This window comes from Dendronephthya gigantea, unplaced genomic scaffold (assembly GCF_004324835.1).
Source record: "Dendronephthya gigantea isolate DGI-Jeju-01 unplaced genomic scaffold, DenGig_1.0 000043F, whole genome shotgun sequence".
NCBI lineage: Eukaryota > Metazoa > Cnidaria > Anthozoa > Malacalcyonacea > Nephtheidae > Dendronephthya > Dendronephthya gigantea.
The window spans coordinates 1,253,555-1,277,461 of NW_021163053.1; the positions used below are offsets into that span (position 1 = coordinate 1,253,555).

General features: G+C 35.5%; 2 protein-coding genes across 5 annotated transcripts; one reads left to right on the top strand and one right to left on the bottom strand.

Annotated features, from left to right (window-relative positions):
* Positions 1-81: 81 nt before the first annotated feature.
* Positions 82-20,865, top strand: LOC114527050 (HEAT repeat-containing protein 1-like). Of its 4 annotated transcripts, none has more exons than XM_028548634.1 (46): positions 82-963; positions 1,104-1,189; positions 1,323-1,529; positions 1,712-1,810; positions 1,969-2,110; positions 2,270-2,377; positions 2,789-2,887; positions 3,002-3,078; positions 3,399-3,619; positions 4,233-4,351; positions 4,528-4,725; positions 4,994-5,224; positions 5,587-5,688; positions 5,877-6,081; positions 6,455-6,632; positions 6,903-7,092; positions 7,352-7,415; positions 7,501-7,676; positions 7,770-7,901; positions 8,206-8,285; positions 8,379-8,525; positions 8,714-8,814; positions 8,965-9,086; positions 9,197-9,325; positions 9,528-9,722; positions 9,824-9,892; positions 10,014-10,074; positions 10,233-10,375; positions 10,510-10,562; positions 10,732-10,855; positions 11,023-11,166; positions 11,307-11,453; positions 11,721-11,771; positions 11,996-12,123; positions 12,543-12,642; positions 12,871-12,965; positions 13,207-13,294; positions 13,550-13,684; positions 13,873-13,980; positions 14,066-14,136; positions 14,371-14,468; positions 14,583-14,749; positions 14,988-15,146; positions 15,497-15,605; positions 16,131-16,250; positions 20,794-20,865. In XM_028548634.1, the coding sequence occupies exons 1-45, from the start codon at positions 100-102 to the stop codon at positions 16,217-16,219; spliced, it is 6,411 nt and encodes a 2,136-aa protein (XP_028404435.1). In that variant the 5' UTR covers positions 82-99; the 3' UTR covers positions 16,220-16,250; positions 20,794-20,865. The 4 variants fall into 4 exon arrangements, with proteins under 4 accessions (XP_028404435.1, XP_028404434.1, XP_028404433.1 ...); XM_028548633.1 differs by lacking the exon at positions 20,794-20,865 and adding an exon at positions 17,334-17,420; XM_028548632.1 differs by lacking the exon at positions 20,794-20,865 and having other exon boundaries at positions 16,131-17,327.
* On the bottom strand, positions 19,684-20,265 carry LOC114527319 (tctex1 domain-containing protein 1-B-like). Its single transcript, XM_028548980.1, has one exon. The coding sequence runs from the start codon at positions 20,263-20,265 to the stop codon at positions 19,684-19,686; it is 582 nt and encodes a 193-aa protein (XP_028404781.1).
* Positions 20,866-23,907: the final 3,042 nt, after the last annotated feature.

The window sequence follows — 23,907 nt, forward strand, 5'->3', positions numbered from 1 at the left end:
TCACACAAAGTATTTCATTTCTGCAGTGTAGATCGAAGGCTCAAGGTTAGAAAAGTTGTAATATGTAAAGTTTGTAAACTTTTACCAACACGTGCAAACATGTCGTCCTTGGAAAAACAGTTGAAACGGCTTCGAATTCCAGATAGTAGTTCACTGGAAAGAGCTACGAAATTTAAGAAGAAAACGTCGTTTCTTTTTGACCCGAAAGAGGCTTCTGATATTGATAATGAAACAGTATTTGCACTGGCTTTAAATGGACTGGAGGAACTCAAGCTTGTAAATTTGGAATTTGAGAGATTTGAAACATTGCTTTTTAGCGAGTCATCTAAACTGCTTGAACGAAGTTTACAGTCTCAAGAGTTGAATGACAAGTTAGACAGCAATATAAAGGATTATCTTCGTTTCTTGTCTCAGTATATTCTACTGAAGCCAGCTCATAAAACACTAGAGTGGTTAATACGTCGTTACCAAGTCCATTTGTATAACATTGATGATTTGTTGGCCTGTGTCTTCCCATATCACAAGACCAATCTATTTGCACGCATTGTGCAGCTGATAAATCTTACCGATACGAAATGGTCATGGCTTATATCAGTTCAGAAAACAGGCAGTCCATTGCCACACAGTACCATCATCCAACATTGTATCTCAAATCCTGCATTCTTCACATTTATATCTGGTTTGGTGTTTGATGTTTGTAAAACAAGTAGTGATACTAATCAAAATTTTGTAGCCTTTCATGGGTTCTCTGCATTTTATATGTCAACTGTCATAGGCGTTCTGGACAGACTTGACAAGATTTCTGAGGAAATTGTGACCTCAGTGCTTGCTCAAATTATTCATGGTTTAAAATCAAATGTTCCAGACCTACAAGCCGCTTCATATATGATCATTGGACAATTGACAACAAAATGCGAATTGGAATCTTCAGTTATTAAATCACTTCTTAAGATTATGTGTAAAGTATGTATTTAGTTGTTTTGATCATACTTTGAATTGATACCAAACTACATGTAAATTAATTAACACTTTGTTGCCTTATATTCAGTTTGCTAAATGCTCTACAACCCCCTATTGTACATTTTTTCTCCAAATTTGTGCAGAATTCCAGTGTGCAACTGTCAAAGTCTTTGGTGGAGTGCATCAGTATTTTGTGCTCAAGTCACAAGTTGGTGGAACTCCCAAAAGTGTAAGATCATCAGACAGTATAGGATTTTTGTATTTTGAGTCTAATTCAATCAGGAATATTGTGCAATAATTTATGTTGTGATAATTATAGCCAACAATGATATATTACAACCCTAAATATGTTGGTGTTTTAGGGTTTATCAAACTTTATGCAAGCTGCCAAACATGGGAACACTTGTTTCAGATTTATCAGAGAGATATGAAATAGATTCATTTTTGAAAGTTGTTATTTTTCATTTGATAAAAATGTCCATGGATGGAGAATCAGTTTATGAGTCTCAATTGTTAAATTTACTCAAAGATATTGATGTGAATAAAACAACAAGGATGGAAGTCATCAGGTAAGAAAGTTACAGTGAGTTTATATGTTATTTTGACTAAAACCAAAGTGGGTGATTAATTTCTCAATCTAAGAAATAAATATATTTTATATACCTTGCTTAGTTGCTTGCTTAGTTTGTTCTGATGTGCATGCAACCATGGCATCAGCCTCTTACAGATGTGGTCACCAATTTTGCTGTAGACATCTTCTCAATGAATACATCCAGAGAAGATCAAGAGAAACTGATGTGGCCAAATTTGAATGTAGTGTGAAGAGTATGGTCAAGATTATTCAAAATAGGTAACTGATTTAGCTTAGATTTAGTCAAGCATGAATTGTATTATCAATAGTTTAGAAAATAACACCTAAACTAGAATACCATGGAAGTTACAGTAGCAATTCCACATGCAATAAACAGATGGAAACAAATTTATATGCATTTTATTGAACTTCCTTAGATGGCAAGAAGAAATGGACAAGACAATTCAAGACTACTTGGTTAGTTTGCAAAATGAGGAAATGTCAAAAAATGACAAGAAGCAATATCTGCAATGGACTCAAGACTTTGTTTCAATGGCATTGTCAAATATTGGCAGTCAGGTAGGTAATCAAGCTTAATTCCTAATAATTGTGAATGCTGTAATTGTCCCAATGAAAAATTATATTGCGCAAAAAAGTAACTGACTTGTATTAATAAATTAATAGAAATATATAGCATTTTAATGTCATTAATGAAAAATTATGTTGTCTTTATTCAAGGTTGTGTGTGATTCTGGCTCAACTCTGTTAATAGCATTGCATCATCCTGAGGCTGAATATCGTAAACTTGCTCTTAAGAAAGTCTCAGATATTTTAAAAGAACCCATGGTAAGATTCATGTTACTGCAAAGGACCACTTGCATAATAGACCAACTTTAGATTAAGGCGACAAAACGGAAAAGGAGGTTTCCGAAAATGGAGTACATATGCAATTATAATGCAATTATACTAATTTTAGTATCATATGTCTTTTGTGTTTTCAAACTAAAATTGTTAGATTATACTTTGCTGGTACAAGTTTTACTTGAATTTAATCGGTGTATCTACAAAATTAATCGGTGTATTTCCCCTCTACCTTTCTTCATCTTCCAAAATTTTTGGTTTATATGAGTGTTTCCAACTCTTTCCTTTGAGTTGTCAATCTCCCTCCCCCCTTCAAGCACGGGAAGTGTAGAAGATTATACACCCAGGCACTTGATCAGAAAAAAATTAAAATTTATATATAAAATTTTTCTCAAGCGTGACGTTGAAGATTACAATTTTTTGAAAGAATCACTGTTAGTCAAGTTACACGACGATGATCCTAGCGTCGTCTCAGCTGTATTGGAGTTGAATGAGGTATTTTTTGGAAATGTAATTCAAAAATCTGTGTTCCCTTTCTATTGCTACGGTATGTTGAAAATTTTCTCAATTTATCACAACATGACAACACATTTGTTTCGTGTATTTTAGGGACTAATCAATGTTTGTGGTGGCGATCTTCTGATTTCCCCGTTAGTTAAGTTAATGGAGAAGTCCTCACGAAAATGGTGAGTCACGCAAATTTTGTGCGAAGGAAAAACCTAATTTATATCACGAGAATAAATCGCGTTGAATAGATAAGGTTTTATGCATAAAGATGACCCTGGGTGCCCTGCTCAAAGAGGAGCCAGGTTCAACTTGACTTTGTGTTAAGACGTTTCCCTGTGAATGATGAAATGTCTTGAAAGAATCACAATGTGGTTATGATATAAAACAAGCACTAGATAGTATCTGACACAGGGAAATCTGAAAAGCAAATTTAAAGGGCTGTATATAGTAATCTTGTATTCTTGTAGTATTACATCCCATTTCCCGTTTTATTTTTTAGGTCAGACGTATTTGAAAAAGCAATCGATGTTTTTTTGAGTGATGAAATGTTTAAAAGATTGTCATGTACCAAAGATGCAATTTTGTTTTACGTTCTGCCGTTTCTGTTTTTAAAGAAAAATAGTTTAGATCGTGCAAAAATTGCTCTTGATCGTTTGTTGAAATCTCAGTTAAAAGCGCAATGTATGGTGAAGAGTTTACGAAAGAAACGTTTGATTGAAGGTAGGTAGATATTAATAATATGGAATCATGCACCAGACGATTGATGATTAATGCCTGTTTCCATTTGTCGTAAGTGTCGTGGGCATGTTAAGGTGTAGCTGAAGTGATAGAATATTTTTATTTGTGTACAATCAAAAACTACTGATTTGAATGCAAAAATAAAGACAAATTTACATACACTCTGACATACATTAGTTGAATACGTAGTTGGTGACTCATAATTTCATAGCCTGGAGTGCATACAGTTGGTTGCTCTTTACAGACTCTTTACAGACTCATCTGTATGCATTGTGGATAAAAATGCTTGTGATATTGACGTTATATAGTAACCTGTGAATGATGTATAATATCTTGTATGAGCCACACTGTGGACGTGATAAACAAGCACTAGATAGTATCTGACACAGGAAGGCTGACATGTACTGTAGACGTATAGTTGTCGATTTCTTCGTATTTTTATTATTTCTTCGTACCTATATTCACATGTACCTATAGATATAATACATCTTCTTAACGCCGACCAGGATAAGTTGTTAGTCCTGATCGACTCACGGAAAAATACCAATTAAAAATGACGTTGTGACATTTGATTCCCCCACCTTTATTTTTACAGAAGTTGGAAAATATACTGCAGACTCGACTCTTCAAGAGCTTGCAACTACAAATGCCAAGATCATATATGTTCTCGTGGAAGGAATGAATATTCTGAATAATCCATCTGCTTTTGAAATGGTAATATGTATACACTTTGCATTTCGTAATAGTCCGTATCACAGAGATTTCAACTTAATAAAGTGATTTGGGCACAGGATTGCTACAAATAAAAGCAGTTTGAGCTGTTTTGAAAATATATACTTTTCCTCTTTATTTGCCGCTTAATAATAATAATTAACTCCACTCAACTCTAGATAAAAGAAATGCAAGACCATGCAAACCAAACGCAAAACCAAACTTTTGTCATAATGTTTCTGATGATATGTTGCCAATATGTAAATAATTGCAAAGATGAGGATCAAAGATTTGCAGTTATTTTCCTGTTTCTTCCTGGATTGCTAACACTGGTTGCTTCGGTGACACAAAATGACAAAATCACCAAATCTGTTACGGTGGGTTTATAGTCATCATTTTATATGTATATTTGTAGCTAAACATTATTTTTTACTGTATCTTTAATCTTTTTGATGAACTATTTTCCTGCTGACGACATGACGGGAGATCTTTATATGCATGTGAAGCACTGTATCTAAGGGTGTTCATATATAACGCCATTTTCCAATGGTCAATTTTCCCCACGTCTGATCCACTGAATCCTTAAAACAACAACACCGAATGTTAGTATCGAGTATTTATCGAAATTTGAAATCAAATTATTAGGATTCAGACAGTGTGGTGACTTCGCAAGAAGATTGTGGTATTGTTCCTATCGGCTTACTGACAAATTATCTTCATGTGTTGAAACGGAAAAAAGAAAGGAAGCTGCTTTATGTTACATCAAAAATGTATCTTTACGTTCTTGAAAATGCTGTCAAGTGTCTTCCTCAAGCTCAACAACAATCGTCAATTTGGTGGAAAATTACTGATGTTAATGAGGAGCAGTACACCATGGTTCGTTATGTTATTGCATGTATACGTCTTTGCTATGTATCTTTGACTGTCTTCAGTCACTATTATGGTAAACGTCCCATCATGCGTCAAGCAATATTTTATTTACTGCATGCACTCCATTATTCCACTGTACTGTACTGTGAGCAATGAAGGACCGGAGACTAATTTCTTTCATTTAATTCAGAGGGATTCGAACTATTTATATTTACATAAAAAGGGCGTATAAAAATGAGAGAATTTACAGTTTCACCCTGGAGTCCTGTCGATCTGACCAGCAATTGAACAAAAGAGAATATTTCCTCTGGCCATTTGTAATTGATGTAATGACAAAAATTATACATTCTCTTTATTCACATTCCTAGACTCTTGTGTCTGTCGTCGATGTCATGTTCAAAGGACTAGTCGAAGGACAGCAGTTTTTACTTCATGACGAATTCAAGAGCTGTTTCGAGACAATCGTGAAGGTACTAAAACGCGCGTAATATATCTTATTCATATAAATGTATAGCAGATACAGTATTATCCCAGATGTACGTGTGGCCGTGGGTGTAAAGATCTTACCGTAATTCAGTGGTAGGACGGACGTTTGTTAAAGCCTTTTTATATTCAGCCTCTTCGGTGTTGTTAAGGCATAATCCGTCCTCTATTTCAGGCACAATTTTCCCACAGACTGCAGTTTCTAAAATTTCTTACATTGTTATGGTCGAGTACCAGCTGGCAGAAATCATCAAGTGATCCCAGCGACCTTCCTGTTCCCAGTGCTATAGTTGTTGTGCAGAGTCTTAATGTAGCAAAGTTTTTAATACCGTCTTTAAATGAACAAAATATAGAGGAAATAACATCAGAGAAATCTCAAGGTACGGCTTTTTGAATCAGTGTGTATATATGTTGCAATACTAAGATTGTCAAGTTTCTCGATATAGGTGCGAAGCATTGTAGTACTGCTTTAAATGTGCGTGTTATTTTATCTAAAATTGCGATGTTGCACTATTCTACTATAGAATGCGGGTTTTATCAGATTAGCCAATCAAATTCGGTACAAATCACGAGTACAGTACTGCATGTATACGAACGTTAGCGGTAGTACTGTATGTATAGCTGGAGTCAAATCTGCATGAACCTCGTTATTGTGTATGCGATAAGAATTAGTCGCTAGATCTGTTTGTCTTCTTTGCATGCATGTTGCCCTATTTTGGTTCATTTATTCATCCCGGTGAAAATCTTTTGTAGTGCTTCCATCGTTGTTGGTGTGTTTGACTAGTCCAATTACGGCAATTCGCCAGAGTGCTGTGGAAGTCCTCTCATTAATTATGTCTCGCTCGACTAATAAAACCGCCTCAGTTCATCTCGGGAACATTGTCTGTGAGTCGTCGGAAGAGATTATCGCTGACAGAACGTTTGTCGCCAGGTGAAATTTCAGTAAACATTTTGAGAAACATGTGACTTCGTGAGTTATGGTTGTAGTCCTGAGCAAGTAATTTCCAACAATCCAGCTCAAAAACTCTTGCGTGTCTTAGTTAAGTTGTATAAGGGGTGTCACAGTTACGCGTAAGTTTGAATGAAGATATATCTTTGAATGAAGAAACATGATTATAAATGGTGAAAACGCTATAAAGAGATAACGATATCAATTCCAAAAAACCTCCGAATTATGATGATACTTTTCTTTTGTATTTAGTGTGTTTCAAAGGTCTTTGACGCTCGATAGTAAATCTTCTGACAGCAGTGGCCGACGAAAATCCAAGTCAAAGAAACACTCAACTGCACAAAACATGCTCCATTATCTCCTGGACCACATAGTTGAAAAAGCGACCCCTATATATGTTTCTCGAGCTCTTATAGCAACACTCAACAAAGTTGATAGCGAGGTATGCGTAACATCAACTCGACACAAGGCTATATATAGTTGTACGATAAGTACATCTGACTTCTTCTTAAAATAAACAACGTTCATACAACTCGCTTGAGTTATTATTGTTTGCATGATATAGAAATTAAAAGCACGTAAATGTTGGTTAGTCCATGTCCATGAACGTTACGTATTTCTTCCTTATACCTTACACCTACACTTATATTACATTTCCTTTCGATAAGATGTCTGTATGATGTTTATATATCTTTCTATAGGATATTCTCATCGTATGTCACGGTACCATGAAACAAAGAGTAGGAAACGTCTTGAAGTCAGCAGGTTTGCGAACGGTGACCATTTTTGTTCAATAGCTACTGAATGGTCTGCATGCGTGAAATAACTTGTGATTTTTGTTTCTACACAGATTATTCAGTTGATGACAGTCAAATGCTGCTCTACTATATTCAAAAGTTTACCCCTCGCACTGCTGGTATTCTTAAATCCGAGCCCAGGCTGCTTGAGATTTTGCTACAACTTCTACGCCTTTCAAAACCTTTATTTCCTGGTCTCAAGACGCCGCAGGAAGCCGTTCTTAACCAGGTAAAAGTAATCGACACGTGTCCTAAACCACTTTGTATAATATAATTAGCAATTCACCTTTATTTTGCCTCATTTCTACATACATTTCTACAGATCACTACGGAATTCTTTGAAGCAATTGACGATGAAAATATACAAAGTCGAGTGTTGGGCGAATTGATTGACGTGCTTACAGAAACGAGCGACCATAAAATGTCAGCTAAGATCAAGGACGTTTTAAAACAGGTACACATGTCTTTCTATATTCCTTCATCTTTATGGAGTAGAAGCGATATTGAACTTATTAATTGTCTGTACTGGCTCATTGGTATATGCCCATTTACTGTACTCATGCACCATGCATATGATTAATGTGCTCTTCCTATACAATTCAGAGCTAGTGCATGGTGGCAAAAAGAACGTCCGTGAAAGATATGTGATGAATATAACACGCATGGAGATATAGACGAATTCTCCCTCCGAGATCAGCGAGTGTGTATACCCTATACCCTTCTATAAAAGTCTATACCCTTTATTTTTTTATATTTAGCTACCGATAACTGCTGATCAAATACAAAATGAAATAAGTAAATTATTGGGAGAAGAGAAGCCAAAAATGAAGGAATCCAAGTTAGTATTCTTCCTGTTCTTGAGCACTGTGCACGATAGTTGTCTCTGCTTTGTTGTGGATCGTTTTGTAAACTTTTTACCTTGTTTTTATAGAACTAAGCCTGAAGACGTTGCAGTTTGGTCCACTTCGTTTGGTCCATTATGGCAGAGAGTCATTGCTATCATCGAAGTGTTACAATCGAAAGATGACGTTGATCAAGTTGAAAGTTTGCTTCCCATTCTTTTTAAATTACTCTCAATGTACGTCTATTTTTCTATTAATCGATTATGATTACATTCATGCATGCACTAGACTGCCACTGTAGTACACTAGGCTCATCGCAATGTTCGAACGATGTCCGCCAGTCCACAAGCCGAATTTTATAGACACTTTGGTGTTACTTTGATGTTATGTTTGTAAACCTACGTACGGCATTTGTGTGTTTTAGGTGTCTTGAAATGTCACCCGAAGTATCTGCAGATTATATCAAGCAATTGCTTCTCTCTACAATGTTCAGGATTTGCCAAGCTCATGTTGATCAGAAAAAAGGTGAGACTTACGAATCTTATATGGGATAATTATTGATTTATAAGCTTGTTCATGCAGCTTCTTGAATTATCATACGTAGATGGCCTGTTACATGCCTGTTATGTATATCTTTCCTATAAAAATACTCAATTCTCGCTGTTTATGTCACAGGTGTCCTAAGTGAATCTCACTTTAGCGTTGAACAAGTCATTCGCTGTATTCGTGTGTCTGAAAATCCTCAAACTCATCACCATGCCCTGTCGTTGTTGGCTATCGGAGCACAGCTTTTCCCTGTATGTTATTTCTGTATGCTTGGTCGCTTAGGGTAACATATATACGTACAAATAAATTCATCTTCATTAGAACTCAGAGCATGTCGAATATCATCCCATCTTCTTTCTAGGAAAAAGTTCTTCATAATGTTATGTCCATATTTACATTCATGGGAATGAGTGTTCTGCGCCAGGACGATACATATAGCTTCCAAGTTATTAAGAGGACAGTTGAATCCATCATTCCAGCACTTATACAGGTTTGAAAACTTGCCACAGTTTGAGTAAATATAGAGTGTTAATCTTTAGTTACATCTTTAGGTCAACCACTCCTGTATCAACAGCAGGCATTGTCAGCTAATTTTTAGTTCGTCTATTGTTTAAAAGACGGTTATTTACATGTACATAGATACGACGATTCAGCGATTTGTGTTATTTACTCTAAGTGTTTTTTCTAACCAGGCTGAGAAAAATGAAAGAAACTTGGAGTCTTTGGTGACAAAAGTAATGCGAGTATTTGTTGATGCATTTCCTCATGTGCCTGAGCACCGTCGTTTACCAGTGTTTAGTCATCTTCTAACAACACTTGGAGCTTCGCGTTATCTTCATATTTGCTTAGCTTTACTTCTTGAGAAAATATCAAACAAAGAAACAAAGGTACATACATACAGTAGTCAATGATTATAAATTATGCGATTTTCTGGACTGGATTTAAGATAGAGATTTGGTTGTAAACATTAATGTTATTTTTTTGATAGATTGATAAAAAGGAATCCGGATTAGTATTTTGTAACTTCTTATGCTGTGAGTTTTCTCCTGAGATTCAGGTAATTATTTTATCAATTCTTGAAGGTTCTTTAAAGAAAACCTTTTGTATATATGTTTACTGCTTCATTAAAGCCCAACGCTGTAGGTTAGTTAAATCATTAATTCCATGTTCTATTTCAGATGCTTTCTTTGATCAATCTTCTAAAATACCTTGCAATGCTTCCTGAAGAAAAACCGGAAGGTTTGTAACGCCTTTTAAATGTCATTTTGAACTGTGCAGGTGATTCGTGTTGGAACGTATGATATGTTAAACAATTGCCGTGTAAGTTATATTTTGTGATCCTGATTCCTGCATGTTTCTTTATACGTTTCTCTCATTAAATTTCCAATTTTATTCAGGAAAAAATAGGAAACGTTACGCTGATTCATCTGGCATTGTGTTTGATTTGAATACCCATTCCGGAAAAGAATTACATCAGTTTAAATTTTGTGCCATTGAAGTAATTTTAAGCGTTCTTGGAACAGACAATCTGTTGAATAAGGTACGTAGTTATTGGCAATTTCTTGACAAAAAATATCTGATACGATACATGTAAATGAAGCAAGTAAAATGAAAGTATTCAAAGTAGGTTCTTTCAGCTTCTTTAAACATTTTTTCATGCTTTTACGTATTTAGACTGAAAATATTACTGAAGAGAAAGATGATTCTGCTGAGAATTTTTATCTCAGGTAAATCAGGGTTGATTACAGAAATATGAAAATCTCTACGTAAACACTGGAAATTCATGAAAAATTTACGTTTCATGGTTTAATGGTTACATTAATTGTTTCACTATACGCTTGTGACGTGTTGGATTGGTTAATCACCTGTTTATTTCACCTGTCCATCATATTTTAGTTTACTGGAGGAATCCCTGAAGTACATCACCTTTATTTCACGGGCACTAGAAAGCAACGTTCAAGAAACGACAGTGAAATATTTACGCGTGTTACTTCACAAGGTTTATCATATTGTTGAAAAGGTATGCTTTTGCAGATTGCACTAAATGACAATTTATAAGTTCGCTTTGTAGCAGCTGGTATTGTGTTGCAACAAGAATCATTAAACAAAGCGACTACAATTCTTAAAGGCAAGCAACCAAAATTAAATCTTTGTGGGGGTTTTCACACAAATTTTTTTATTTTTGAGGTATGTGACCTTCTCCCGAGAGCAGCATTTGTGAGTATTGTCTCTCAGCTTGTGCAGGGCAAGAATTCATTGATCAGAAAAAAATCAATGGATCTTTTTAACAAGAGAATGGCAAAACATAGCGGTCATTGTTCAGCAGAAGAGGTAAAGTTATTTTACATGTCATAAAACAATCTCCTATTGCGCGATTGTCTGATTTACAAATCAGAATAAATAGATCATCGATGCAAGTTGATATCAATCAAGTATTCTTTTCATATCGATTTCATACACACTTTATTTAGGTTGGGGTATTGCTATCGTTTCTTGATGCTATAATGCCCTTGATACAAAATACGGACGAACCAGATGTCAATATACAGTCAGCTTTTAATACAGTTGTGGTGCTATCGAAGCTGTTAAACGAAAATCATAATCTTCCATTGAAAAAGGTATCATTTAATAATCTAGCTAAGGTATAAGGTATATATGCTTTAATTGAAATTTTCAACTCACGCGTGCTTATACATCTGTAACTTTTAAAAAAATCAAACAATTCATGGTGTATTGACATGACATATAACTCTCCATATAGCAAAAATGGCGGACGACGCGCCATAAATCCCGTGATAGCCTGGTACATTTCGAAGACTGATTGTAAAACTTCCCTGAGTCTGCATCCGTACACGTGTTTATAATACTTGTTTTAACAATTTAAGATGTTTCCTGTGGCAGTTGAAGTTATATCCTGCAGCAATGTGAAGGCACAGGTGAGCTTATTCAATATAGATTAATTTATGAGACATAAACGATTCGTACATAGTTCCAGTCTCTCGACGTTAAGCATCTTTCTCGTGTTCAAATGTTATTACGTCGTTTTTCATAACCAACTTCAGAAATATTAATATGAGCTAAGCAAATCCTGTACCCGCCAAAATTTTCTTGAAAAACATCAAGTATTTTGCATTCACATGTGATATGTCTGCCGTTACAGGTTGCCTCAAGTGCATTACATTGCCTCGCCGAGTTATGTTCTGTTCTTAAAGTTCATTCAATACCATTCCTGCCTAAATTTCTTCCGCTTGTTTTACAAATACTGGAAACAAAAGGCATCGAGAAGAGGTACATATTTCCCTTAAAACGTTTTAAGTGGATGGAATTTTATTGGTGAAAAAACCAGGGAGTCTAGGTTTTGTTCAGTCTTGGTATAAAATACATTTAAGGGTACATAGTTTGTTCAAGAATATTAAAAACTATTATTATATACACAAGCGCCAGATATGAGGTATGCTGCGATTTCATTGGTTGGCTACTAAACAGATATTAGCTCATATATGTCTAGTAGAAGAAAGTAAACAAAATGGCCGAAAGATTTGGGGAGTTGAGTGAAATAGAAATCCAAGCTTTAGTTGATAATAGCACACCAAAATGCACTGAAAGGGCGACAAAGTTTGTTACGACTCGAGTTCGCAGAATAACTGTTAAATATAATTTAAGTGCATAAAATCTCCTTTTCGGTAATATTGTTTTCTCCTTACCAGATCCGACTTGTTGTCGCTGAATGCTCTGACCGTTCTACAAAAAGTCGTTAAGTCTCTGCCGAATTTCCTGAGTCCTTATCTCAAGATTATGATTCTTCAGGTAATTCTTTGTTAAACGATGCAGTGAATTTTGACGAAACATGAGCAAAATCGTTATCCTTGATTGCATAAACCATCAAAAACAGAAGCGTAAGGAATCGAGCAGGGGTGTGAGAAGGAAATGACCATTTCAGGGATAATAATCATTAAGAATTAAATTGGCGTTGTCAGTTTCAAAAGAGTATATCTTTTTAAAATAACAAGGTACGTTTTCACATTTTCTCTTTAGTTGGTATCACCTGCGTTTATATCAATTGATGAAGATATGACAAATGCAAACTCGCATTGGAACAAGCAGATTGTTGACCTGGGTGCTAGTCTAAGGTATGTTCTTTGCAGAATGATCTTGACTAATGTTACAGTACCTTTCAGTGTAAAACATGCATGGTCGATGTTCCAAGCATGTCGATGAACGTTATGTATATCAATCTATTCTGAGTTTATTATTCCATGAAGTTTGGTTAAATATATGCTATAACTGCTACTTTAATGATATTTGTGTCGTGTTTGTAGTATTGTGTGCACCGTAATCAAAACATGTCTGATGGATTATATTCATTGTTAGAACTGACATTGCTGTTTTGGTCAAACCGCGTATCCTGATTCCTAATGTTTCTCAATGCTATGAGGAAATCGTTGTAAATAAAAACAATGTAAGTGTTACTAATATAAAGGCCTACGAACTTTTAATGAAATAAAAATGACTAAACGAGGAAACAACGAACAAGAATGAGACACTATAAGTTATTTCTAAAGCTGTGGAACTTACAGTATATATGTCTGTTAGTTGAGTGTTTCTAAAACAGAAAGGAGTACAAGGAACAACGGAGAATACAGACGTACTTGTTTTCCGAATTTTCCAAGCTTCTGTAAGAGACTTCGGTGCATTATTCTGTTTCCTTTTGTAGGAATCATTGAATGCTCTATACGAAATTCTTGACAGCTGTATAACACACATGACAAAGGATGATGTAAATAATTACCATAATGAACTGTTGTCCTTGTTTGTTTCCGCTTTGGACTATCGTTCACAACATGCACAGGTGAGTTTTTGTACATCTTTGTACATGCACCCTTCCTAAGCCCACGCAAATATATCAATTTAATAATATTCCGTCTCACTCTGCGCGTGCATGCGTCGCACTCATTAGTATGGAGTTCTATTTGCGCATTCCAATATTATTTTATCAATGCAGTTTTCAACTTAAACTTTATCGGACGAATTTTCCAGGGAGTTCCAGAAGAAAAAGTACTGAAGACAGAAGAAACGATTATTGGGGCTTTTATTAGTTTGATTATGAGACTTTCCGAGTCGTTATTTAGACCAATGTTTTTGAAGGTATATTGATACTTCTCCTGCTTGCTTGATTCAAATCAATTCCTATACCTAATACTTATTTCTATCTTATATTGTTTTCTTTCAGCTAGTTGACTGGGCAACAAGATCGTCAGCTGCTAAGTCACGACAATTGGTGTTTTATCATTTGGCTGACAGGTAAGATTGTGTCTGTGGTTCGTTTTTCGAGCATGAAATCGCGGGTTAATTGACTGAAACCCGAAAAGGAAATGTGTGAACGATAAAATGGTAATCGCAAAATCCCTCACAAAGGTAATCTGCATGCACTTACTCTGATCAACTACTATTAATATGCGAATTATGATGGTTTAAATTCATGAATATATAGCATAATATCTATCAAACAAACTATCGTTATGAATTTCTGTTTAGGATGGCGGACAAACTGAAAGGTCTTTTTGTCCTTTTCGCTGGATATCTCGTTAAAAACACCGCCAGTATTCTTGATTCCACTAATATTACGAAAACAGGTAGAAAAAGATGATAATTTTGTTCGTAATTTAACCATATCATCTATGATCCCAGATAACGACGTTGAAACCAACCTCATGCCCAGGTTCATAATCTGTGAATTTGTTTTTCAGAAGAATCGTTCTTTTCTGGTGAATATTGGGACGATGAAGCAACTGAGAAATCCGATCAGCTACTTGGTTATGTTTTGGATTGCTTCTATAAATGTTTTCTCTATGACAATCAACGGTTTGTCAATAAAGAACGATTCGATCGACTGCTTCAACCTTTAGTTGATCAGGTTAGTTTATATTCTTCCACAATTTGACTGTTACTCCATTCCATGAATATACAGATATAGAAGACATTTATATTTGCATTGGTTGAAACACTATTAATGAAACGTAAGAGGAATTATTTTCACAATTTGACCCATATCTTGAGCACAATTTGACCCATATCTTGAGCTTCTTTTAAAAGTTAAGGGTGAAAACAAGTGAAGTAACCTGATACTAAACAACCAAAAATTATACATTCAGATAGAAAATCAGATTGGAAACGCAGAGGTGTTTAATAACAGAATATCTGACCACTTGGCTCCATGTATTGCGCAATTTGCAGTGGCGGCTGGTGACGAGACTTACTGGAAAACAATGAATCATCAAATTTGTTTGAAAACAAGACATTCTTCACCACAGGTACAGACAAAAACATTTGTTCAAAAACATGAACTCAAATATTTTTGCTTTGCAATGAAATTTCTTTTGTGATTTGGTGAGATTTTGAGACAATAATTACCCCTTATTCCTTTGCTTTTCCACATGTTAGAGAAGTTCATCCCAAACCTGTTATGCTTTCCCCGGGTGCGTGTGGCTCATGTTATTACCCCAGGGTGGTAAACAAACTTGACTTTCAATATTCGCTAAATTTTTCGCGGAACTTTCTGTTAAAGTTGAAACAGTTTATCGAGTTTAACGAGTGCGTATATTCTGTTGTAATATTTTTTTTGAAATACTCAAGCCCCGTTTGAATTTTGCTTTTTCTTCAGGTGCGTTTAGCGGCGTTAAAAGTGTTACAAGAACTGAATCAAAAGCTTGGGGAAGAGTACCTCGCTCTATTGCCAGAGATTATCCCTTTCCTTGCAGAACTTATGGAAGGTACGTAAACATGCTCATTATTTCAAGATAATTGGTACTGTCTTATTTTGATTGGATCATTCGGAACGTGCTACCGTGCATGAAAACAAACCTCAGCTGCACGTATTGGTAAGAGGATATACGTGATATACTCGCTATTTAACTGTCGCCATGTCTGTATGTTTACATTGATATCTACCTTAATATTTACCTATGTCTAAATATCCGACCTTTATCTACTATGTCTGACGTATGTAGTATGGTTTGTTTACTACAAAACATCTTTGCATGTTATTTCAATTGTGTTTACTTGTGTTGTGTTTACTACAAAACATCTTTACATGTTATTTCATAACGAAAAAAACCATGACACTTGTTTTCATCAACTAAAATCCCTGAGACGAATAATTGGCCCTTTGGAATGAGGCATTATAACGACTTAAATCTATAATCTGTTTGCGCACACTAATAAACTTGTTTACAATGTGTCAGGAAAGTTTTATTCCCAGTTTGAACTAGTTTATATATTCGTTGTAATTAATATAGATGAATCTTTTGAAGTGGAACAAAAATGTCAGCAAGTAATCAGTGAAATGGAAGAAGTGCTTGGAGAGTCTCTTCAAAAGTATTTCTAACAAACAGGTTTCTGCATTTATGACACGGACGGTAAGAAATACATGCATGTAAGAAGTTTATATTTATATTTGGTTAGTTGCAAAGAAGCAATCTTGGGAACAGGTAGTGTCATTAGCGTTTATGGGAACGATTGCGTCGCATTTCGTTCGTTTAGACAAGTTGCGTTTTTTTTATCACCTAACAACTGCATAGACGGTTAATAAATCTTTCTTGCGTTCTAAGTTCTAAGATGATGTACTAATTTGAAATACTTACGATTACGATTAAAACTATTCATACTATTTCCAAATCCTTGTAATTATGATGACGATATACCGCTTAAATACTTTAGAACAATAATCGCTTTACCAATCCAAGTTCTAACGTTTTTTTAACCATTTTTGAAATATGTACTTGACTTTTTTCAACCATGAAGTCATATTTAAGTTCAATTATACCCAGAGCTTGACAATTTTCTTTTCCCATAGTTTATGCCCTGCAACCCCTGCTTTGTATTCCTACGCATGATGTATAGGTTTGCATATAATATTGGTACACACTCTTGTGTGGTATATCTCGTAGCTGGTATATACATAAGTCATATCATAAAAAACGATTGAGTTCAATGAATAATAGCATTATGGCGACTATTGAGAAATCGAGTTTTAAATCCAAGGAATGAATTCATCAATTACCAAGCGAGCTTGGATTTTGCAACGTATACCTATAATTTTCGACCTAAAAATGTCGATATCTCATAAGTTCTAGATTTTACCACACAACTGGGCATCTGTACCTTACTGTGTTTGTTCAGTTTCTGTTGTGGGAATGATGCGGTTATATTTTTAGCAAACTATTAAAATATTATCGCACCTAGTTCACGTGCCTACTTCCTGTATAATTGATATGAATCTCGAAGTTAAATGACCTGTGTCGCGTGTATTGTTGCAACTTCGAATGAAGGAAAATGTGTTGTGAGACAGCAATATAAGTAATAGCAATATTTCGCTTAATGTGCGAGAATAGTTCCCGAATGGTTGGTTATTAAGTGCGAAGTATCTTTGTGTTAATCAGAGTTGGTTGTAGTGACTTACTAAAGTACAAGGGACTGTATATATTATTATTTGTTGTCAGACTGTATTATTATGGCTTTGGCATGGCCATCTAACTGTTCAACGAAGGATCGTTCCTCCACAATCGGGGCTTATGACACGCTGATTGAGAATGAAGATGTTTCTTCGTCTAAGCGACCTAATCTGGTTGTTTCCTCCATGCGTTCAGTTGTCTCGGGAGTCGGTGGTCTTCGTGGAAGAAAGAGATCTTCAACCTGGCATGGGGCAGCCCTACAGGTGAAACAAATCAGTCAAGAGAAAGATTTGTCGTCTATCACTTCGAGTACCGTCCCTAGTTTAAAAGAGACATTTTGCAAAATTATAACAGAAGAATTGAGTGATCAGCTTGAAAACGAAACAGGTTTGAAGTCGAGTGAGGAATTTGTTGAGAAAAGTGCTATGTTGGCAAAAGTGATCAGTACTAAAGCAAGAAGAGTGGTTTGTTGTAATACAAAGCTTGTTTCATCTGTATTCATTGGCGAGGTTCGTGAAGATGGAATTGAAGTAGCAAGTCAATGTCTATTTGATCCAACTCAAGATGCATTTGCCTCTGGCAACTTTAAGTCAGCCCATATCTTTGCCGTTGGTATGCTTTTTGCAACCACGAACGTGGCACATGACTGACTTGAAACTATATAATCACAACTTGCGGGGAAAATTTACTCCATGTATGTTTATTTTAATTTCTCTATGACTCCTGTAAATGGAGGGGAAGCATTTATGACACATAAGATAAGCAAGGACGTTAGTCATAATAATTGCCGTTTAATTGTTTATGTATGGCCTAATTTGTGTCTGTCATGTTTAGTATTGCATTTCATTACTGTAGATGCATTGGAAGTAATGTAGAATGGTGTAGTCAATGGCGATAATGTGAGGTTAATGAGTGTAATTTTGCATTGTTGTCTTCGATTGTAAACGTCAGAAGGGAAACGAGTCTTGCTCTTCAAGACAAACTTGTTTAAAGTTGAATACGTCCAGAAATTTAATAGCTTCTCCGTCAACGTATATTAATTATTTTGGTCAGACCGCAAAACGTGATGCAAACTAGCAACACCGGGAACTGCTGTTCGAGTTTTTAGGAGACAAACTAATCAATCGTAAGGACAGGTCAGCTAGTGCTTCCATTTTGAAGCACATTTTCTTTTGAAAGGAATTTGACAAATTGAGGAAATGATCTTGAAGGAAATTCCAGGAAATTGTCTAAGAAACCTTTTTTGGCGAAGAAGAATTGATATATATGCATCTAGATGCACACGCTGGGATCCTTTTACAAGATCAGCTTCGTCAAATCGTCGGTTACGCGCAGTTCACTAGTGGCATGTTTGTCATCGTGTTATGATTAATTTGAATATTTTTCTCCACATCCATCATTCCAGTCTGCAATTTTTTTGAAATCACACTTATATTACTGCACTTGTGAGGACACATTCCGTAGACGTGTGTATATAGATCATTTTTGCTAAAGACGAAATCATTCAACTTCAATTAGCAATGCGCGAATGATCACAAGTGTTTTTGTGGGCAGAATGGCCGGGGATTAAGCACTCACCCAAATCTATCATTCCATGGAATTATTCTTCCCATTAGGAGAAGACTCGTTCTTCCCATTAGGGGAAAGGCATTAGGAGAAGACTCGTTCTTCCCAAGATTATTATCATTCCAGGTGTCTTGGTTTACATTCTCCCTGTTAGACCTGTTAGATATGAACTTGATGATCTGATAAACTGTAAACAGGCAGTCAATTCGAAATTTGATTTGATTAATTGGAAGTCTATGGACGTGAACTACTGTTAACATAAATATAGATTATGCGTTGATATCGTTGCAAATTATGTATCATTATGATGTCTATAAACGACAGTCGGTATTTTTAATTAGGCGCCATATGGAAATTCATGTTAGTAGTTCCTTGTTCTTTTTCAGATAAGCTGTAGGTGGGTGGGAAAATTTACAATCGCTATAAAACACACTGCCTACTGCGCACATATATATAGCGCCTTTGTTAGCTTATAATTCATACGAACTTATACCCTATATAGTGCTATAACTCAGGCTTTTAGAGCAATGTGTTTGATGAAAAAGTCTTCTGATAATAGTATGGTATTGGCTGATATGGGTAATGGGTTCGTGCATGCAGCTGACGGTTTAAACTGACTGTTGCGTCAAACCGATGCATGCCTTGATAAGATCGTCTTCCTATATAACTGTATTTGTTACTCATAGAGTCTGGTATTATTAGTCACAATGTGCAAATTACAATTCCAATGTTTTTGATTTTACAACTCCCACATTATATATGAGCGCATGCAGTTAATTCATTAGTTTTTATTGATCTTGTTGTGAGTTTGCAAAATAAGGCCTTCAAAGTATCACTCATGGTATACTCCAAACACAGTTCCAACTGCAAACAAGCTCTCGTTCTTATATGTTGCTGTTCCCAAACTATCTTGAACTTTATCCCAAAGACAACGACTAGCAACTCGTAATCCTTGTTCTGCAATCGATCCCATGTCAACAGTGCAAACTATCTTATACCGAGCAAACCCCATCTGTTTTACCCTATGCCGTATTTCATTTGCGAGAGAAACCACGAGAAAACGACATTTGTCAGGATCATAACTTGTGTCTTCGAGTCTCTCTTCTAGAACATTATACACAAGTTTCTGGATCTCTGTAGGTTTAAACTTTCTTTCTGGTTCCATCTGGTATGTGTTGGCTAGTCGTGGTCGGAATGCTAGTTGGGCAGGATGATTGTCAAGCAGGCTTGATTTACGATGAATAGTTGACCTGCGTTTGGTGAGATTTGGTGGCCCTGTTATGGAGCAAATAGATGGCCTTCGTGTACCGTGTGTATCCCCTGAAGTAGTAATAGATACCCTTCTATCCTGTAAGTGACTCCCACCGTCACTTATAGACGATCTTCGGCTATCAAGGGCTAAATTACGACTCATTTTTTTTACCTATATATCACAAGGAAACGTTTCTACGCAAATGAATCTAAGTTGGGTATAAACATTTATCACCCAGGCTTAGGTCGGTTTTGATTAATTTATACCTGGATTTACATAGTATTTAATTAAGAATTCTTTAGTCATCTTTGAATCTTAGCGTGTGAGCATTACTGCAGTTTGTGTGTAGGAGTATTTGTTACCTCCTTTAATTATTTGATATTAAATTTATAAGCTATGTTCATAGTTTACTTACAGGTTTATTTTTCCAACATTCGCTGGTTATGACTACTATATACTCGCCTTAATTACTTGTGATATGTGATTTGTGATAATCTAAGCTCAGCTGTAGTATTTACCTAAGCTTTTAGTGATGGAACATGCAATTTTTGTTTGTTTGTTTTGGTATTGAGCAGCTTGGATGTATAAATACACTAGCTTAGGTAAAGTGTATTTAATATTAGATGATATAAATGTGTTTGGCTAATAACTTGCGTTGGTATAATGAATATTTACTTAAGTTTCTTCTAGATTTGCCTGGTTGAAGTGAGAAACACCATGGTTGATGCATCACGTTTACTTCTTGTGAGGAAATCACTTCGCAAAAGGATTGTCAGGAAATCACTTCGCAAAACGAACCTGACTACTGACTATAACTTCACCTGTAGGAGTAGAGTACTTCGTTATCTTTTCTTTGCTAAAGTTCTTTCAGACTGATAATTCGTCGCAGTTCTATATTCACCAACCTATATAGATATTACATAGGCACGTTAATCAAATTAGGAATTGGTTTAATGACTTCTTCTAATCTTCGTAACTTCATTTTCTAATAACTATACAAACGAAATGAAGTTTCTTTACCATTCACTTCTTTGTTACCTCCTGCAGAAAAATATCAGCTTGAAGTAATAACAAAATTTACTCCATGCGACATGCAGTGGGATAAAAGCGCTTTGATTGGAATCATTATTATCTCAAAGAGTCCATTGCATAAGTTCTAATAGCCTTTCATTTAACCTTCAAAATCCTCCTGAGAAATTAACTAGGAAGAGGGTGCGTTGGAATTGTGAAGTTCTAAAGCCCGCATTTCCCTGGCTGGGTGTGCTGCCATATGCACAAATCATATCCACAGCAGTCAGCAACGCAAAAATTCATTTGGTATAATTGTAAGTTAAGTATACCTTCCCTATATCTACCTATAATTATATTATGAAAAACTTATACCTTTATTATAATAAAAGACATTCACGATTTTTTTTGTAGTTTACTCAAATGCGACCGGCAAAATCTTGGTCAACTTTGAAATTATATTTTTTGCTCGATAAATAATACTTTTTTCTTATTCTTGCATGGTATGCCTTTCAAAAGTTTTTGGACTATCGTCTGTGAACCTGCTTTCAACTTTCTATCACATACCACCCTCACCCCTCTTCATGTTGTTCACGTCCCCCCTACCTGTTTCTGACAATCCCCTTTAAACTGTCCTAAATAAATATTCTTGGTGGGATATTGCACTGCGGTTCTTTGGTAACAAATTTTACAGAATTTTTTATCCTCTTCTATCCTCTTCGATCCCTAGTGTTGTGTACAAACGTGGAAAAACGCGTAGTATATATACAATAAATGAATATTTTTTATTTTTAAGAAAATATTCCTGCTTTCTCCATAGTAAAACTAGAGAACTAGTTTTGAAATATATATACTTTACATAATATAGTTTTTCAGGATACATGTAGATATAAGCCCTGTTACACTAGTCACTACACTCTGCACGGCTAAATTTCCAATATATACCTGTACCAATTTCATCCGTGCTCGGAATTGTATTATATTTACAGGATATCTATTTACATGTTCAAGTTGCCAAAGGGAGATAAATATTAAGACTATATATAAAATATGAGCCGTGTATTCTCTGTATGTTATATAGGAATGTGACTTCTTCATTACCCTTACTCAAAATTGTCTCACACAATCACGTTCAATAGTTTTTACAAAACAATGATGCTCTCTGCGTTCGTCTTCTGAAGTCTTTGTTATTATATACCCCAAATACAGTTGCGATAGCGTAAAACTCCTTGTTCTTAAAGATGAGTTCAACAAACCGATCTTTATCTGCACTTGTCAACTCGCTATTCCAAGTTGAACGACTCTCCAACCAAATGGGCGGTTTATCTGTGGCGCTTAAAACACATGTACATATTATCTTGTAACATCTATAATCAAGAACTGCGATCTTCTTTTGAATGTCTGTGATAATGTGTTTACACAGTTCATCACTTTCCTTCTTACGATATTCTATCCCATTCAAACGGTATTCAAAGACTTCTCTTATAAGGTGTCTAACTATATCGTCATTAAACAAGGAATCCTCAAGTATCTCATCTTCCTGTATGTTCATCAGTTTTGTATTTCCAAAGTGCTCATTTCTAGGATGATCAGCATGACATACTACAGATATCCCGTGATCTAGTACTGGATTCTCCAAAGCAAATAAGGATTTTCTTCTCGAACCCATTCAAAGTCTTTGTCTTGCTTTTCGATGCGTTGTCTTCTATATCAATATAATTTATGTATATGGCCCTTATTCTGCCTGGATGACTGGACTATTCTGGTGTTCGACGTAAAAGGCTGTTAATGCAGCAAAGAAACAACCGCTATACTAGCTGAAAACACTCAACTTTGAAGATCTGAGAAACGTACGTAGTGTAGGCAATATAATTATTTTTTCTTTTTCGCTATTTTCCAGCGGAAATGTTTATCACTTTATCATCCTTATACTGCATGGGATTCCAATTGTTGTTGTGATTTAGTTTGAAGATTTAACTCCACAACTTTTAACACTGTTTGGGAAAACTTGTTGACAACATTTCTTTTCATTTCAAATGTTTGTATACTGTTGAGTGTTGTAAACTTGTAGTTGACGTAGTAACTAAACCTACTACAAAGTAAATATTTTGAAATTGCATTTGCCCCTAACCGTGATTAAACCAGTGTATAGTGATTCATTAAATGAATTTTCTTTTTTTAATTCCTTTTAGGATTGCCTAGTGCGTAGCTGTTGCTATATATAGCAACTTTACTAATCCTGCAGGGATTAAAAATAACGGTCAGCGTTTAAAGATTGCATCACCCATAACTTCCAGGGGGAGGTTACTTTGGGATTTCTCCATGCACAGAGCACATATATATATGGTTCTAAAAGCCAGTGCAAAGAAATGTGCTACAAAATCCTGAATTCTCGGGTGCAATTTGCAAAACGTTACAATGATATTTGTGGTTGGTATATTGCCTTGCTGACATTAGTCATTTAGTTATTCCAAATATCATTAAATCTACTTATGATTTCCGCCGACAAATCGTTTTGTGTCAACGTACTTTGACTGAGCCCAGCCTCGCGATGTCAAATTCGATCATGCTTTTTATCTGCGACGCGTTAATCCTTCGTTCATAGGCAAGTGAATTCCAGTTTTATATGATTTGACCTAGAAAAGTAACTAGAAAGGGTCAAACGAGATCGCGTCATCGCGGCTGCTCTGAACTCCGTGATCTGATTTCACAGTTCGACATGCAGAGATGGGCGTGTGTTATATTCGTAGAAAACGCTTGTCTGACGACATTATCAAACAAATATAAGGCCTGTTT